Source organism: Triturus cristatus, chromosome 7 (assembly GCF_964204655.1).
Source record: "Triturus cristatus chromosome 7, aTriCri1.1, whole genome shotgun sequence".
Taxonomy (NCBI): domain Eukaryota; kingdom Metazoa; phylum Chordata; class Amphibia; order Caudata; family Salamandridae; genus Triturus; species Triturus cristatus.
In genome coordinates, this window is record NC_140590.1 from 1,141,369,234 (window position 1) to 1,141,388,350 (window position 19,117).

Consider the following 19,117-nt stretch of genomic DNA (forward strand, 5'->3'; position numbering starts at 1 on the left):
CACTTGTTACACCCCTCCTGAAGAAGAAAGGAATAATATGAACTATGGGGAAACAATTGTGCGAGTTCCCTACTAACTCCATGTGGCCAGCTATCGCCTTTTGTCCTCCTCATTTAAAATGTAATAAACATCTTCAATAGCTGCCTGTGTAGCTGTTTTGGTTATGTACCATGATTGAGATCTGAACTGGCTGACCTGTCCAATGCAAAATACTTTATCACTTCATCTGAGAATCAAACATAGTCCACTGATAACCAATCTTCTCTAATTACCATGCCATCCTTCTCTGTCCAAACTTTTGTGAGTCGTTTGTCCAAATGAGTAATTGAATAATCCTCTATGTTTAGGCACTGTTTCAATTTCCAGAGAACCTCCCCAGCCTCTCAGCTGATCCTTAGTGAAACTACTTGTTTTGGGAAAGTGACAGATGTATGTTTTGAAAATCAATGGCTAAATAGCATAGCATAGTATTGTAATGTTGGTTGATTGTTGGTAACAGACTTTCAAAATATGAAAAATTAATGGATTACATTTTTCCAGGTGTGCTGAAAATCAAGACATTTTCATATGAAGAGAAAGGGTTAATTCTCAGGTCTTAAGCATGTTGTGTGTTGATCCTATTGTAGATGTGTGAGAAGCCCGGAGAGCTGCTACTGTGCGAGTCTCAGTGCTGTGGGGCCTTCCACCTGGAGTGCTTGGGAATGACAGAAGTGCCATCTGGCAAGTTTGTCTGCAATGAGTGTTCTACTGGTAAGTCAAAAACATATTACCCACTAACTGCTTCCAGGCTTGTTTTTGTTACCAGGTATACAGTCTAAAAGTTTAACTCTTGGGCTCAAACATTTTGGGGACGTTATAGTTGTCAATATATTTTTTTTAAACTTATGTGAATAATTAAAGTTGTGTTGCCAGATGTAGATTTTTGTGGATTTGCCAGATGTGGATTTTGAAAGAGTTTAAAGTAGGTCAAGATGGTCGTTTAAGAAGATCTCTATGAAGCGACTTTCCATACTTCAGGCATTATTTCCTCACATCCTCCAACTCAAAGAGCTGACACTTACATGCAAAGCTAATCTGACCTTTACAGTACATTTCACTCTAGTGATGAAGTGATTGGAAAGCTATTGTCACCTTAATTTAAGAACTCAAGCCTTTATCAGTGTTCTACAAAATTCTTCAAGTTCACTCTGATTAACATGGAATGCCAAACTTCTACTACTTAGCGACTTCTAACCATACCTGGATTATTATAATGCCTTACTCCAGGCTAAATGAGTGGTGTCCCTTTTACTTGATCTGGATGCAATTCACAGAGCTTACATCACCTCTGGCAAGACTATGGTTTGCTGATGAAAGCTGCCTACCAACGTGACAAGGCTCTGCAGAGGACTCTATTTTTCACAAGTCTGGTGGACCTTCTGTGGAATGCAACTCACACTTGCTAAAAGACTTGCCAACCCACATTTTTCAAAACAAGCTACAACTGCCTGCGTATTCAGCACATCCTCTCTTTCTGGATCACCACAGTCCCTTACGGATGCAAACTGAATCACCAGTTATCTGCCATAGGAACCTTCATGTGTAAACTGGCTTTCTTCCCCCTCCTTGTACGGTGATGGGGAGTAATGTTTGCTCCATAACAAATCTTAAAGTATATGGAAGAGCATTTCATCTCACAAATGGAACATTGTGGTTCAGAAATTTAAGTGATTTACTCATTGTATCCTGAAGTGACCATCACTTTCCTACAGCAACCTTTTTAGTACCTTTGCTAAACCCCCCCTCAGTCTCTTTTAAGAGCTTTAACAAATGACATGCTTCTATCTTTCTCAGAGCTCTTACCTGGATAATGAAGAGGCATTGGGTGATGAAACAGATGCCCTTCAAGAGATGCCACCAGTGTGATTTGCAGTGCCCCTCGGCCCACCTCCTCAGCGCCTGTAACCTGTGCCTCTCCCCAGAGCAGAACGATACTCGCTGTGACTCCTGCTCGGCGTTCAGGAGCAAGGAGATTCTTGGGCATTAGGGAGAAAGCCGCTGGGCCCACAACAAAATGTACTGAGACGTAGGAAATCTTGGGCAAAGGGGACCTGTTCGGGGCTGAACAGGAGGAATACAACAGGCCTACCATGGCGGCCAACTCTTCACCCCTCTCCACACATCCTCCACCACCCCCTCTCTTCTGTGGCTTCCCACACACGGGTTACCAGGATTTCACTCTGACTCATGTAGCCATAGTTCCTTTTCTTCGGAGGACTTTGAATCACCCGTCTACCTTCATCCCTCAGACTGTCTTTGTGTGGGGGGGGGGGGGGAGGGTCTATGATGTGGAGCCCTCAGGGGAACCCTGATGACCTCAAGCATGGCTCTTTTAAGGCTCTCTTCCCCAGACAATGCCTCTGCATACCACTGTGTCATCCAGTGTGCAGCTACCTATCACAAGGTTGATGTGTATGTTACACTAGAGGGTGATGATTTCTTAGTGGAAACACTGTCCAGAATAATATGCTCTGCAGTTTCTCCCTATGGGAAAGGGTATGGACAAATCTGCTACAAAACACAAAGAACTATCTTGGGTCTAAGAGCGAACAATGATCACAAGTGACAGAGGTTATTTACAGTAAACTCCCACTAGGAAAAATCCCTTTATAGGACTGGAACCCTCACTCACCCTAGGTGACATGCTTCATCATTGAGTTCTTTCTCCCGATGGAAAAACCTAGTTCCACCGAGGGCTACAACCCCCTCACTGTGAGGGAGGAGTCCAGGGATGTTATATGTAAAGATGAGGCTGTATACAAAGGAGATCCTTTTTAGTCCCTTATGCGGTGAGTGGAGTGAGAAAACAGCAGCGCAAACAATAAGCTAATTTAGGAAAAAGAGTATGGTGAGGTTAAAACTGAGTGGTGAGAAACAAAATATTTTTATTTTGTAGGTTTCACCATCAGGGTTAAAAAGCAGTGCACATAGAGCAGTATAGAGCTTTAAACTGCTCGATGTAAAAGGTCAACATGTTTCAGCCCTATTGATCTGTAGAGAAGTATCCGGGCTTTCTTCAGGACCGTGTGTAAAAAATAAGCTGCTGCTATTTGGTGCTTAGACAAACTAACAATAAATTTTGATACTACATCAGTAATCAGTTCATATGTCTTCGGTATTACTGGGTATATCTAAAAGAATAACGTAAACAAAAACTCTGTCAGAAAAGTGTCAAAAGTTCATACAACACTATTGTAGTATATATTTACTACTAATAAACCAATTAGAAATAAGTGGAAGCCTGTGCTGTGGGCAAGGCACTTACCCAAATAGTTGGATATCCACCCTCACCTCAACCTGGTAACAACTCAGGGAAGAGGGGCCCCGCTCTAAGAAGAATAAAAAATCCCTCTTTCGGACCGTGGAGAAACCTACTTGCTGACAAATTGGTCTATTCCGCAAAATATTCTTAGGTGTCAAAGAGAGACACATCAGCAAACAAACCAACTTTAAGACTATGTATGAATATTAGGTAGACTGGCCTTCAGTCAAAAGAGGAATAAATGATGGAATTTAAGTAAGGTTGTCTGATGACATACAACTATTGAGCAAAATAAGGGGTTTGGGAATGCCAATCAAACAGTATATCTGATGGAGCTCATTCTCCCAACACACTCTCTTTGTAATGCTAGTTTCAAAATCGCAGAGAATCAAAAGGGTAACAAAATAATAGAGAAAAAGAGTAGGGGACATAATCTAAACAGTTTCTGCACCAAAGTTCCTATTCTGCTCATGCAAGCCCTTACCTCTCCGTCGGTACCCCGGACGGTCGTTGAGCTGCAACCGGAGGTACCGACTGGAGGCTAACCCACTCTGTTAAATAGTGCCTGTGATCAAGGTTGACTGCCGGCAGCTGTCGTGGACCCAGAAGGTGCCTCCGAGTGTGCCTGATTTAAAAAAAACGGTAGTTCCACGTACTGAGCGTGTTCAAAGAGGCAGCTACTAACCTAATGCAGTGTCCCATGAACCGAGCATGCCCAGTAGAGAGGCGGTGGTTCTACGTACTGAGCATGCTCAAAGGGGCAATCGCTAACATAATGTAGTGTCCCATCAATCGAGCATGCGCAATTGAAAGGGAACACATACAAAGAATTCATTGGAATATTCCACATTGTTTAAATGAAACTCCATGAACGAAATGTTGAATAAATGAATGTTTTTAACAACAGAATATAGTAGGTTATTTGTAAACTTGATGATCTGTTTAAGCATAACACCCAATATTAGAGAAGCAAAATATTATCCGTGTTTATGACACATGTGCAGAAAGTGCAACATGTAAATGGTTCATGGCTATCGCTTTAGAACTAGCCATGAGTAAAAATCAGTAGTCTGCTTTCCTGATACAAGTTCATGATTGTGACATATTGCTCTGTTCACATTAATGGCCCTTCTCATCATGTATTGCATCCTTTAATGTGAGTTTCTCATAAGCTTTCTTAGTTAGGTAAATACCATCGTTACTGGCATCCTTCTTGACCTAGTCACCAGCTAGGACTCTTGATGGTACTATTTGGGTGTTTACTTTGTTAAACAAATTTGATGAACCATTTACATGTTACACTTTCTGCGCGTGTGTTATAAACACAGATAATACTTTGCCTCTCTAATATTGGGTGTTATGCTTAAACAGTTCATCAAGTTTACAAATAACCTACTATATTCTTTTGTTAAAAACATTCATGTAATTACCATTTCGTGCATGGAGTTTCATTTAAACACTGTGGAATATTCCATTGAATTCTTTGTATGTGTTCCCTTTCAATTGCGCATGCTCGATTGATGGGACACTACATTATGTTAGCGGCTGCCCCTTTGAGCATGCTCAGTACGAACCACCGCCTCTCTACTGGGCATGCTCGGTACGTGGAACTACCGTTTTTCCAATCAGACACACTCGGAGGCACCTTCTGGGTCCACCACAGCTGCCGGCAGCCAACCTCGATCACAGGCACTATTTAACAGAGTGGGTTAGCCTCCAGTCGGTACCTCCGGTTCCAGCTCAACGACCGTCTGGGGTACCGACGGAGAGGTAAGGGCTTGCATGAGCAGAATAGGAACTTTGGTTCAGAAACAGTTTAGATTATGTCCCCTACTCTTTTTCTCTATTATTTTGTTACCCTCTGATTCTCTTTGATTTTGAAACTAGCATTACAAAGAGAGTGTGTTGGGAGAATGAGCTCCATCAGATATACTTTCACATACTGTCTGATTGGCATTCCCAAACCCCTTTTTTTGCTCAATAGTTGTATGTCACCAGACAACCTTACTTAAATTCCATGATTTATTCCTCTTTTGTCTGAAGGCGAGTCTACCTAATATTCATACATAGTCTTAAAGTTGGTTTGTTTGCTGATGTGTCTCTCTGTGACACCTAAGAATATTTTGAGGAATAGACCAATTTGTCAGCAAGTAGGTTTCTCCACGGTCTGACACAGGGATTTTTTATTCTTCTTAGAGCGGGGCCCCCCTTCCCTGAGTTGTTACCAGGTTGAGGTGAGGGTGGATATCCAACTATTTGGGTAAGTGCCTTGCCCAGAGCACGGGCTTCCAATTATTTCTAATTGGTATATTAGTAGTAAATATATACTACAATAGTGTTGTATGAACTTTTGACACTTTTCTGACAGAGTTTTTGTTTACGTTATTCTTTTAGATATACCCAGTAATACCGAAGGCATATGAACTGATTACTGGTGTAGTATCAAAATTTATTGTTCGTTTGTCTAAGCACCAAATAGCAGCAGCTTATTGTTTACACACGGTCCTGAAGAAAGCCCGGATACTTCTCTATAGATCAATAGGGCTGAAACATGTTGACCTTTTACATCGAGCAGTTTAAAGCTCTATACTGCTCTATTTGCACTGCTTTTTAACCCTGATGGTGAAACCTACAAAATAAAAATATTTTGGTTTTCACCACTCAGTTTTAACCTCACCACACTCTTTTTCCTAAATTAGCTTATTGTTTGCGCTGCTGTTTTCTCACTCCACTCACCGCATAAGGGACTAAAAAGGATCTCCTTTGTATACAGCCTCATCTTTACATATAACATCCCTGGACTCCTCCCTCACAGTGAGGGGGTTGTAGCCCTCGGTGGAACTAGGTTTTTCCATCGGGAGAAAGAACTCGATGATGAAGCATGTCACCTAGGGTGAGTGAGGGTTCCAGTCCTATAAAGGGATTTTTCCTAGTGGGAGTTTACTGTAACTAACCTCTGTCACTTGTGATAATTGTTCACTCTTAGACCCAAGATAGTTATTTGTGTTTTGTAGTAAACTTGTTTGGGGTATTACTATCTTGCAGGTCTATAAACTTTTCTCCCTTGGACCCTCCCCCATTGTTGTGTTTTCTATGGACAAATCTGCACCAGACATTTTCAGGGAGCCTCACAAATCCCAATTGTTAAAACCCAGGAAGGAGCAAAGTTTAAGCTTACAGTATCTGAGCCCCCTCCCCCCTGACTCACTGGTAGTCTCCACCACCCATAAGAGAGCAACAGCCCAAGCCACAGATGACGCTCCCCCTACTGGCAAGGAGAATAAGCGAATTGATGTGGCTTGCTAAAAAGGTGGCGGTTGGTGCTCCTACACACCAACACATCTACCATTCTGTAGGTCTCTTGTCATGGTACAACAGGGCTCAATAGGAGAAAATAGATGGCTGGCTCCACAGCTCCCTGACCAATATAAGAAGAGGGAGAAGGAGATTGTGGAGGAGGGCAAAGCCATCTCTAATGCCACCATACGGTGTGCGTTAAACTCCACTGATACAGCTGCTAGAGGAGTAAACTCCTCTATCATCCTCACCCACCACTCCTGGCTTTGTTTTTCTGGCTTTAAGCTTCAAAGGTCAGCAGCACCACATCAACCTGCCCTTTCACAGAGAGCTCCTCTTCGGTACTCAGGTTGATGAGATGATGGATAAAATAAAGGACACAGACTGCTAAAGCTATGTCAAACAGGAGGCGGGTGGGAGCCCACTGTCTCATATCCCTGCACTGCAGTACATAGTAACACTTACTTCAATAGTAGTCTACTTTTTCACCCTTGTTGGTGCAGCCTGTGCCGTGTAACTCTAAGCACGTGTTTCTGGATGCATTCCTTCATCAGTAGAGAGCAGCAAGACGATTTGGGGTGCTGGAAATTCTGCCCAAAGTCTTCCCAGGTCTCTGTACCACTCAATAAGCGCAGCTGCTTCAACACAAGCTCATCAGCTCAGTAGTTCAAGGGAGCCTTTTCAAACAGACTGAGGGTGGGAGCACACTGCCTGACATCCCAGCTCTCAATTTCCCCAGTGCACTATGGTAATTGCAGTGCATGATAATATATCTGATAGAGACATCTAGCCAGAGATTCCTTACCATAGAATTTCCCAGGAGTAAGCTGGATCCAGAAGGCTGTTGCTCCAGCAATACCCTTGTGTGCTGGTAGGTGGCGTCAGTTGGCTCCAGGTGACGACATTGTCCATGCCAAAAGTGACGTCTTCGTCACCTTTATAGAAGCCACCTCGAAACTCAGACATCACTTCTTTTCTTTCTGCACCAGCTAGCCCAGATATGTCACGAGAGCTACTCTGCCGCTTTGTGACCGGTTTTGTCAATGTTTTGTCGATGATTTTCAGTGTATAGGTTTTTCCACAATGTTGAGGAAGACTTCTGGATTCAAACCGTGCGGTGCCTGCCACCGCGCCATGTGAGTGATAGATTCACACTTGATTTGTGTCTGGTGCCTGGAGCGTGACCACGACTCAGTCGTGCCACAACTGCTAGGCTATGGCTCTGAAGGGTTGGAGGGAGCGGTCCCTAAAGCTGCTTGCAGCCCGGCGCTCAGCTGCACACTGTTTGCCCTGGAGGTGTCAATCTCGGTCCTGGTTGAGAGGAAGGTCCGGGTACTGCTCCAAAGGCCGTAAGTACTCGTACTCCCTGCTCAAAGACATTGAGTTAGTTAGGTAAGAGGCATTTGAAACAGAAGAAGTTGAAGCATGCCTAAACTTCTCCCGGTCCGTCGGTCGATGTGATGGATGAATCTCAACACTCTAGGCCTAGTTACCTCATATTTGGGTGACCTGACCCTTACGGCGTGTTTTTGGGCCCCAGAAGCTAAGAGGGGGCTCCATTGGGTTCCATGTTGGCAGCTCTGACGCCGATGCCCCCCAATGGATCAGGTGGTGGATCCGGACCAGCGGCGGTCATGCCCCAGTGACCTTCCCCGGTGCCGGCCCCCGCGCAGAGACTCCCGACACTGCTGGCGTCCCCCAGTAGTGTCAGCCCCATTCTGATCTCCGACTTCCCGGAGCTGGATCGGCGCCTACTGATGCTGATTCTGGTGCTGACTGCACCCTTCAGTCCTAGGTTGGTTCTTCAGCCTTGGGAATGGTCACTGGACCCTTTATAAGAACAGTCTGAGCATGAAATGGACTGGTATGAGGAACTGGGTGGGGCCAGGGAACTGGATACCTCTCCAGATTCTGGCCTGCTTTCTCCCCTACCATGGCTACGGAGGTGGGAGCTTCATATGTTATGGTGGTGGGAAGGGCAGCTGAGGTCCTGAATCTTAAGCTCCCATTGGGTGAAGTCAAGGTGTGCATCTTGACAGAGGTCCTGCAGCTGGATGTCTGGTCCTTGGAACCCCTTCGGCCTTTCAATGAGGCCTTGACTGATGTCCTTCTGGAAACCTGGTCCAAGCTCAGCACAGGGCCTCCTGTGGATCGGAAAATCGCCCACCACCATCGCCCTGCACCGGGTGACCCAAAATTCCTCACCAGCTACCCTAATCCAGTGGAACTCCAAAGGTAGGGAGAGGTAAAGTTAGATAAGACAGTATCAGAGGACAGTGTTAAGCATTTTTTTACACTCAGTCAGGAAATGAATTCACACACTCAAAGACTGAACTTAAGACCAATTGTTAATATCAAAATTACTCTTTTAGGTATTTTATTTCCTAAAACCAAGCAAGCCTGGAACAGGTAAGTGATATGTACTTTGCAGTATATATATATATATATATATATATAGATTGTAACACAATTTGGATTGCAATTGTAAATGTACTTTGATTTGATAACAGTAGTGTTACTGATAATGCAATACTTTTCAGAATACAGTACATATACTTTGAATGGGGTTTTCAGTAAGATTACAGTTAAGTTACTTTTGGATTACTTTTCTTACTCAGAGTAGTATACCTGGATATTACTCTGGGACATTTGCTGTAAACAGGTAAGTAAAATCTTTTTTGTTAAACAGTTCAAGAATTTCAATCTCCACACAAAACAGTAAATGTTATCCTTTAGAGGAAAATAGTGTTATCAGTTTTGAGGTAAGTATTTGGTAGTGGGAGTTTAGGTTCTAGGAGTAGACTCGGGAGTCCCCCAGGGTCAAGGATGCACTCTAGTTACACCCTCAGCGGCACTAGGGCGGTCGGGTGCTGAGGCCCAATGTTATCCAATGTGGGATAGGAGGCCTCTGGTAGGTGGCTGCTAGCAAGCAGGCCACTTGATTGTGGGAGCAAAGCTCCTAGACTTTAGCTCAGGGCAAATGGGGAAACAAAGTAGCACCAAAGGTGCACCCTCAGCGGCACTAGGACGGCCAGGTGCAGGGTGCTGATTCGACGTCGGGCGCCCTGTTTTCAATGGGGAACCTCCGGTTTGCAAAGGTACTGTAGGCTTGGGGACGAGGGTCTTCTGGGTGCGACCACCACTTCAAGAGGTAAGTTGGGAAATTAGGGGTTGGTTAGGCATTGTCTGTTTTGCCACCCAAGGCCGTGGGGAGTTGGGTGCAGGGGTGCCTTTTGGGGTCAGATCTTCTTACCAGCTCCTGGTCGCGGTTGGGGGGACCTTCCGGGTTTAGGCTGCAGGCGTCGGCTGGAGGCTTGAGGCAGATCAGGAGTCGCCGGATCTCGGGTCAGGATCGCCGGGGGACCTCCTCGAGGACGGCGAGTGCAGAGTGGGGTGTATTCACGGTGTCCGACTGGAGCCAGAGGTTGCAGATGAACAAATCCGGTGTTCACGGGCGACAAAGTCTTTGTGGTTGAAGGCAGGCAGGTCCTCCAGGGTTTTCGAGGTTGCTGGCTGCAGGACACACCGGGATTTCGCAGGAGCAGGTTCGAGGTGAAGACAGGCCGGTAGGACTGGGGCCAAGTCAGTGGGCATCTTCCTCTTGTTAGCTGCTGCACGACTGTTCGGTCCTTCTTCTTCTCCTTGTAGTTTCTTCTTGTCTGAGGAAGCAAGGTTCAGGGGTGCCTCTCAATACTAGATTTCGGGGCGTTACAGGTAGGTAAAAGGCAGGGACCAATGGGTCCCTTCCCTGGGGTGGGTACACCCCCTATTATGCCAGGCCTCCAGGGGGCACTAGTCTGTCCAGTGGAGTTGGCAGAAGTGGGCACACCTCTGTTCCTCACTTGTTTTTCCCGCCGGTTCTCCCACCCAAGGTGGGGGGTCAGAACCAGTGGGGACTAGTTGCTGAAAGCAGCAAGTGGCCTGGGGAAGTTCACAAATGTTGCAAGTCTTAAAACTTCCCCTTCGTGAACCCTGCCCATGCTGGGGGAGGAGGCTTCGCACCTCGTCTCGGGATGTGTATTGTTTCAGGCCCCAGAGAGCAGCAGGCTCTCGACCCCGGGGTCCAGAAACATGTCTGGTGGTGGCAGATGAAAGCATCCACTCAGCCTGGACACTAGTGGTAGGTTTGTTTTCAGTGGGCATCTCTAAGATGCCCTCTGTGTGCATTTTTCATTAAATCCCACACTGGCATCGGTGTGGGTTTAATGTCCTTAGAAGTTTGATACCAAACTTCTCAGTTTTCAGTGTAGGCATTATTGTGCTAGGGATTTCGTAATGACAGGCTCCTAGCACCATATACTCTTAATGGCAGCACTGCACTTACAATGTCGAAGAATGGACTTAGACAATGTAGGGGTAGAGGGCTCATGCACCTGTACCCTCACCACTGGCATAGGGCACCCAGCTAGAGTTGAGACTGATCTATGCCAGGGAAGTGGGTTGTAGGCATGGCACACAGGGATGTGTGCCATGTCGACTCTTCACTTCGTTCTGCACCAAAACACGCAGCCTGCAAAGGCAGTGTGTGTGTGTGTGTAAAGGTACAGGGCCTTTAAGGGTGGCACAATAAGTGCTGCAGCCCTTGGAGGTCTTTCCTGGTCACAATGCACTCGGTACCTGTGGTACCATTTACCAGGGTCTGACATGTGGCCAGAGATACCAATTGGGTTAGTTTTGGGGAAAGGACACAGGCCCTGGGAACCTGATTGGCAGGTACCTAGGGCACATCAAGTGAAATTGCATCAGTAGTCTGGCAAAATGTGTGGGGGGTGTTACTACAACAGAAAACTATTTCCCTACAACCCCCGAGAGCTTGGTGGTCCAAGCTTCTACCTCACAAGGCGCGTTCCCTTGTGCATCTCTGGTAAGGGAGTCCAAGAGACTGGATAGTTGGGGCAAGAAAATGTTTTCTTCCACCAGCCTTGCATTGCAGTCGGTGAACACTGCATGCCTATTGGGCTGTTACGCCCACTCTTTGTGGAAAACTGTTCCACAAGTGCTGCCTCTGGTCCCGGGCCATTCTCTCCCAAGCAGGATCAGAGGGAGAAATGCGGCAAAGTTCACCTTTTGTTGTGGGCTTGACACCTCCGACTCACTAGGCAGAGTAATGTCATCAACAGTAGCTGTTTGACGCCATGCCTGGCTACGAATTTCTGGCGTATGGGGGGGGTCCAGGCCTCTCTTATGGACATGCCCTTTGATGGCATGCATCTCTTCAGAGACCAGGCAAACATAGCCTGGAGTGCTTTTAGGACTCACGGGCTACAGCTAAGTCCATTGGCCTCTCAGTAAGAACCCATCCCCTGTCTGCCTTTCACGGCTATGGATGGGGCTTCAAGACGCGCCAGCCATATCCTAGCCAGAAGACCACGCAAGTTCAGTACCTTCTGCGTCGCTCCTTTCCACCCCGTGAAAAGAGTGGCCAGAGGTAGTCACACACGTCTCCTCCCCTACAGCTTCCATACCTTCCTAGTATTCAGGATCATGGGCAGCCAGTTGGTGGCAGGATCAGCCATCACCTCCACCACTGGCAAAACATCACATCAGACGGGTGGGTTCCTCAGATAGTCCGAAAGGGATACTCCCTCCCCTTCGAGACTACCCCTCCCTCCATGCCTCTGACTTATGACCGGCTGAAGGAGGACCACCTGAACTTGCTTTAGGAGGAAGTCCAGACTCTCTTGGCCAAGGTTGCCATAGAGAGAGTTCCAGTGCCAGAAGTAGGCTATGGTTGCTATTCCCGCTACTTTTTGGTCCCGAAAAAGGACGAGGGCCATCGTCCTATACTAGACCTGCGCGCCCTCAACTACTTCCTCAAAAAGGAAAAGTTCAAAATGCTCTTTCTGGCTCAGGTCTCGTCTGCCCTAGGCCCTATACCGGACGGTAGCATTGAACTAGCAGGACGGCTATTTTCACATTTCCGTCCTGCCTGCCCATCTGGGTTACCTGCAGTTCATAGTAGGCCATTAGCACTTTAAGTTCTCAGTTCTCCCCTTTAACCTTAACAGCACCCCTCGGATGTTCTCCAAGGTGATGGCGGTGGTCGCAGCTCATCTGCCCAGATCAGATGTGCCAGTCTTCCCCTATTTCGAACACTGCCTGTTGAAGGCGAACTCGCCCTAGACGGTCCTCTCCCATCTCAAGACTATGGCAAACCTCCTGCTTTCGCTGGGGTTCACTATCAACGTGCCAAAGTCCCACCTGACCCCCTCTCAGATGTTTCCTTTAATCAGAGCTGTTCTGGATACAGTGCAGTTTCGGGCCTATCGTCCTGAACGGCGAGTCTAGGATATTCAGGCTATACCCATGTTTCAGCCTCTATCCTGGATTTCGGTGAGAGTCACTCTGAGGCCTCATGGCCTCCTCCATCCTGCGAGTGACACATGCCAGATGGCATATGCGGGCTCTGTAGTGGAACCTAAAGTTCCAGTGAGCGCAGCATCAGAGGAATCTCTCAGACATGGTGCAGATCTCGGAGAGAACTGCACAGGACCTGCAGTGGTGGCTGACCAATCACAAATGGATCAGAGGCAGAACCCTTTCCCTTCCCCACCAGATCATATAGTAGTGACAGATGCGTCACTCCTGACATTGGGCGGCCATCTGGGAGAGGTTGAGGTCGGAGGTCTCTGGCGGAATACTGACTCCACATCAACTTGCTGAAGCTCCAAGTGATTCGCTTGGCATCGGAAGGTTTTCTTCCTTCCATCATGGGATAGCTTGTTCAGGTGTTCGCGGACAACACCACCTCCTGTGGTACTGTAACAAACAGGGGGGGTGGGGTTGTGGACCCTTTGTCAAGAGGCCCTGTGTTCTTGGACATGGCTGAGACAGCAGGGCATATCCCTGGTGGTTCAACACCTGGCAGGTTCCTTGAATGCCAGGGTGGACAAACTCAGCCATCACTGCTTAGCGGATCACAGATGACGTCCTTTATCCGGAGGTGGCACAAGGTATCCTTCAGAAGTGGGGAGAGCCTTGGTTGGATCTGTTCACCTCTGACGAGAATGCACAATGTCGGCAGTTTTGTGCGCTACCGTTTCCAAGGCGGCACTGAATTTGTGATGCTTTTCGTCTCGAGTGGAGCTCAGGACTCCAGTACGCTTTCCTCCAATACCACTCCTGTCCCGTGAAGGTCAGGAGCGACTGGGCCCAAGTAATTCTTGTGGCTCCGGACTGGGCATGGAGAGTCTTGAATCCCAAGCTTCTCCAACTGAGCATCGATCCTTTGATCAGGCTGCCCCTTTAGTAGGATCTTCTGTCGCAACAGCGGGGAGGGTCCTCCACCCGAACCAGTCAACTCTACTACTTCATGCGTGAAGATTGAGCGGCGGCAGTTGATAGCATTCAACCTTCCTCCTGAGGTCTGCAATATTATTTTGGCAGCCAATCGTCTCTCTACCAAGACCGTGTACACCTGCCGGTAGGAAATATTTGTAAGATATTGAACAGAAAGGTGTATTGATCTTCTTTCTGCTTCCTTCTCTCAAGTCCTTCTCTTTATTTTGACCCTTGCCCAGCAGGGCTCCGCTCTGGGCACTCTTGAAGTGTATTTTCCTCCCTGTCTGCCTTCTTGAGGCTACCAGACCAATCCTCTTTATTTAAATGCCCTATTGCAATTAGATTTCACAAGGGGCTTGTACATAAGTTCCCACCTGCCTAATTCATCATGCCTTAGTGGGACCTTAAATTGGTTCTCACCTTCCTCATGTGTGCTCCGTTCGAACCTCTGCACAACTGCCTCCTCCGTCTTACCATCAAAACGGCCTTTTTGGAAGCAATAAGAAGGGTGAGCGAATTAGAGCAGGCTCTGTCATCCAGGCCTCCTTACCCGACTATCTTCCCTGATAAGTTGGTGCCTCCCACTAGGGCCTCTTACCTACCAAAAGTAGTAACATCATTCCAAGTGGGGCAATCCGTCCTCTTTGCTCCTCCGCACCCCTCTAAAGAGGAGTTGTTCTACCTTAACTGCACTAAAGAGTATCGGTGGACAACCAACTTTTCATGGGGTACATTAGATCAATGAATGTTTGTACGGTGCAGAAGAGGACCATCTTGCAATGGGTCGTCCTCTGCTTCAGAATTTACTACGGTATGGCCAAGAAACATCCTCCTGAAGGCTTAGCAGCTCATTCTACCAGAGCTAAGGCTGCTACAGTAGCATAGCAGCATGGTGTTCCAGTCCTTGACATTTGTCATGCAGCAATGTGGTCATCACTGCACATGTTCACTAAGCACTAGTGCCTGGACAATCCAGTCCGCAGAGATGGCCGTTTTGGCCGTTCTGTCAGGCAGGACTTCCTAGTCTAAACTTGTTCTTTGTCCCTCCTCCTGGGATGGTATTACTGGGGTATATTTTCTAAGGTAAGGAATATGCGACTAGATGTCGCCATCAGATGGACAAGCTACTTACCTTCAGTAATGCCTTATCTGGTAGAGCCATGATCTAGTCGCAGATTGCTTTCTGACCCACCCATTTTCCCTTTACTGCAGACAGGTTTTTAGAATCAGGGCTGTAGTTCTAAACACACTACTGTCAGTGGAGTTCATGGCTCTGCGCTCCTGGCGCAGGAAAGTCGTGAAAAGTAACTGAATTCAGCGCGCTGAGGTGGTACCTATATAGGTGATGCGGACACCACATCTGGTGCGGATGACGCCAACGACATCCCGTGGAGTCGACGGAGGGCACCTGCCGGCATGCAAGTGTACTGCTCTTGCAAAAGTGGTCCGGATCCACCGCCACTGTAAGAAAGAGGGCATATTTCTGAGGAGGCACCCCGCAGACAAGGGAAGCAGGAAAAAGGCATGCAGTGCAATATGCAAACCAGTGGAAAATTGCTAACTCCTTTGGGGTCCTCTCCCACTGCAGTATGGTACATTAGGACGAGACGGAGGGGCTTCTCCAACATCTCCCAGAATAATATAAAACGAGGGGCTTTGAAACTGCCTCAGAAGGGAAATTAATCGGCAACACATCAATCTGATGCCCCCTGGATGCAGTTGACACTGCTGCCAGGGAAATTAACACTAATGTGTTAATCAGACACCACTAAACGGATGGCCTGTTCTAGACCCAGTTCCACAGAGGACCATAACAACTCACCCGCTTCTTCACTTCACCCTAACCCCGCCTCACACCGCCTCACACATGCCTTCTCCTATTACCACCCTAAAGTACCCCCCACACCTTCCCACCAGTACTCCTCTCGTACCCATACACCAAAACTCACGACCAAAAAACAATGCCTCCTGGCAAAATTTCCTCCCTGTAACTGAGCGTGAAGTCCACAGCATCATTGCTAAACTAAAACCATCCTCTCATATCAAAGACCCCCTCCCTTCTAACCTTGTCCAAGACCTAAAGCATATCATTGTCCCATCCTGGATCACAATCATCAACACCTCCCTTGCTACTGAAAGTGCCCCTAGCTCCCTTCAACTTGGGCAAATCTCCCCCATTATTAAAAACACTAATGCTGATCCTAAGGACTTAAACAATCTCCGCCCCATCACTAACCTCCCATTTCTTTCTAAAGCCCTCGAAAAATGTCTTGCTCCAATTAGACAAACACATCCAAAAATTCAACCTTCTGGACCCCTTACAATCAGACTTCAGAAAGGGCTGCAATAACAATTAACAGGATTAAGGCTCGTTAACCCAGGTTTGCAACAAAAACAATGTCACAACTGGAAGTTAATAAAAGTAGGCCAGTTTCAAAGTGGTGAATTAAATCACAAATGGGAAGGGGAACAAAAGGAAGGGAGACCACAACGAAAGGTTTGGGTGAAGTAAATTAAACTATAATTACGTAAGTAGTTAAGAAGCACTACAGTACATGATTATACAATGACCATAACACACAAGGTGAGCACTGGACGTGCTAGTGAAGGTGGACGGCGCAGTGACATTAGAGTGCAAAAACAGCGTGAATGGCGATAATAGGTTCGATTAGAGTGGTCGAAATGTCCAAGTATATATACAGTGTTTATATACAAAACAGTCAGATAAATAGATTGACCACAGTAGCACCAGAGTTCTAGGCTGAATAGACGACGGCGTTTCAACCTGAATGATTGCAGGTCATCATCAGGACAATGGTCATTAGTTTGAGGGCAGTGCTGTAGTCAAGAGAGTGTGAGGTGGAAGAGGGATCACGGGTAATTCAAGATCTGTGGGTCTTCAGGGAAGCTGTAAGTCCTAGGTGATATAGTCCAAGAGCGTGGTAGGCCATGAAAGAGGGACCGGGGGGAGCCTTGGCATAGAGTCCAGAAACCACCCGGTTAGTGGGAGTGAAGGACGAAATTTGAAGGTCGAAGTCAGGAAAGGATCCAGGGGTAACACAGCACGGTGGCATGGCAAATCAATTGTTGAGGCAGAGTAACGAAACCTCTGTGCTTCAATCAATCAATAGTATCTTTATTTGGATACAAATACATATCCATAAAAGTACAGACAGACAACAACATGTACAATAAAAATTATCCAACGACAAAGGAAGCATTTAAAAAAAAAAATCCAAATAAAACTGGTCCTCCAGTGGTGCAATACACAAAGGAGAAAAAGAAATGTATCAGAATATTTGTATACCAGAAATTAAAAATTGGGATTAAGAACAAGATGAAATAAGCATGGTTCAGCGCACCGCCGCTTTCAAAATAAGAACCAACCTGAAAGGTTAGCTCATCATCTATCAAAGCAATAACCTTCCCATATGCTGCCATGTGTCAATTGCAGGTGAAGCCTTAAAATATGGTATAAAAAAACCTTTTGGTAAGTATTAAATAGTAGCTACAGAAAAATATAAGGTGCAGCATAGATTGTTTGTGTTGGCTGTTGCAAGGGCATGGCAAATGGTCGAGATAAGAAGGTACCCTGCAGTAAAAGAGAGCATAAATTTTATAGTATCAGTCCTCAGCCGGAAGAGTAAGCCCCTTTCCCAACGACCGATAGGTTTTAAGAGATAGCTAGATGGTGCGTACAAAATATTCTCAATACGCATATATCTAGCAGCGGATGTTTTCTTCATCTCTATGTCGAGTCTGCCATTCCTATAAGATGCGTAAAGAGCCATTTGGAGGGATTTCTTACTAATGATACCAGGGTCTAAGAGGTTTGAGAATAAATGTTCATGGTTCACACAGGTTAAACTGTTATGGACAGCAGCCAGCCAGGGTATTTCCATCCCCCTATCGCATTTTAAACAATCTAAAATAATCTCCCTGGTAAGTTGGGCCGCGGGGTTTCTCCAAACTCTGAACCAAATTAATGCGGGGTGAGCCTTAATATAGTCTTCAATATATGGCAAGTTCAGTTCGCAGTGACAGGCATACTTTGAGGAGGAAATGGGTACGCCCAGGATTTTACAACAAAATCTATTCTCTTCTTCCTGGATATTACCACATATAACCCCAAACTTCTGCACCATAGGTGGCAGTTGTTATACATTGAAGTTTAAAGATTTTAACAGTGGCAGATAAAACCTCTGTATTCCCCGGCTTGTGCAAACCGAGTATCATGTTAATAGAATTAGCAAACTTTCTCCTACAGTAAGCCACATGGTCAGCCCACAGTCCGTTAGAGGCAAATACCAACCCTAAATAAGGAAAAGTGCGAATGCTTTGTAAACTGTTTGAATCTAAAACAATTGATGTGTTAAAATACTTCTTCAACCCACAAGCCATTAAAAAGATTTTTTGTAATTGGTGCATAGGTCCAAACCAGCCATGAAATCAACAAAGCCCCGTGCCAAAATGCGGAGAGCTTTTGGGGTGTGGCCCATTAGCACCGCATCGTTGGCATATAACAGGGCGGGAAGTTTGTTGCCATTGATGCAGGGAACATCATGGGTAAGTGTTACCAAAGACTTATTCAAGTCGTTGATATACAAGATAAATGGGAGAGGGGCCAGGACACAACCCTGCCTGACCCCTCTCCCAACTTCAATGTCCTTGGATACCTTGTAGGTCTTTGTGCAAATGGGCTAAAAGATGTACAAGGGGCTCATCCAGGCCATAGTTTAAAAGAATAGTCCAAAGCCGCGACCTGTTGACAAAGTCGAAGGCCGAGGTGAGATCCATAAAGGCTAAATATGAAGTGAAGGTGTTTTTTTGGCAATATTATATTTACCAATAATCAAGTTGAGGTTGAGGCACTGCTCAACAGTGCCAATATTACTTCAACGTATTATCAATCAGGGAGATCGGCCTGTAACAGCTTGGGTTAGAACGGTCCCCCTTTTTAAAAATCCGCACAATAATACTGGAGGACCATGTGTTGGGTATAGTGGAGTTTGTAAGGTTATTAAAAACGTTCAACAATAGGGGGCACCCAGAAGTCTGGCTGACTTTTGATAAGATCAATGGGCAAACAGTCAGGCTTTACATCCCAGACTCTGATCGATAGCCTCCTCTACTTCTAATAGATTAATAGAGACCATAGTAGTTAATTCATACTCATTAATGGCTATAGGTGAGGCTGGGGCGGAATAACTTCTTAAAATGTGCTTCCCAAGCCTCACT

At 46.2% G+C, this 19,117-nt stretch overlaps 1 protein-coding gene across 2 annotated transcripts in view; it reads left to right on the forward strand.

Annotated features, from left to right (window-relative positions):
- The window catches only part of NSD1 (nuclear receptor binding SET domain protein 1), a 1,235,760-nt gene that overhangs the window by 949,223 nt on the left and 267,420 nt on the right, over positions 1-19,117 (forward strand). For both annotated transcript variants that reach the window (XM_085618316.1, XM_085618317.1), the window contains exon 12: positions 627-750. In XM_085618316.1, coding sequence (XP_085474442.1) covers positions 627-750 — 124 coding nt within the window. The remainder of the gene's footprint in view (positions 1-626; positions 751-19,117) is intronic.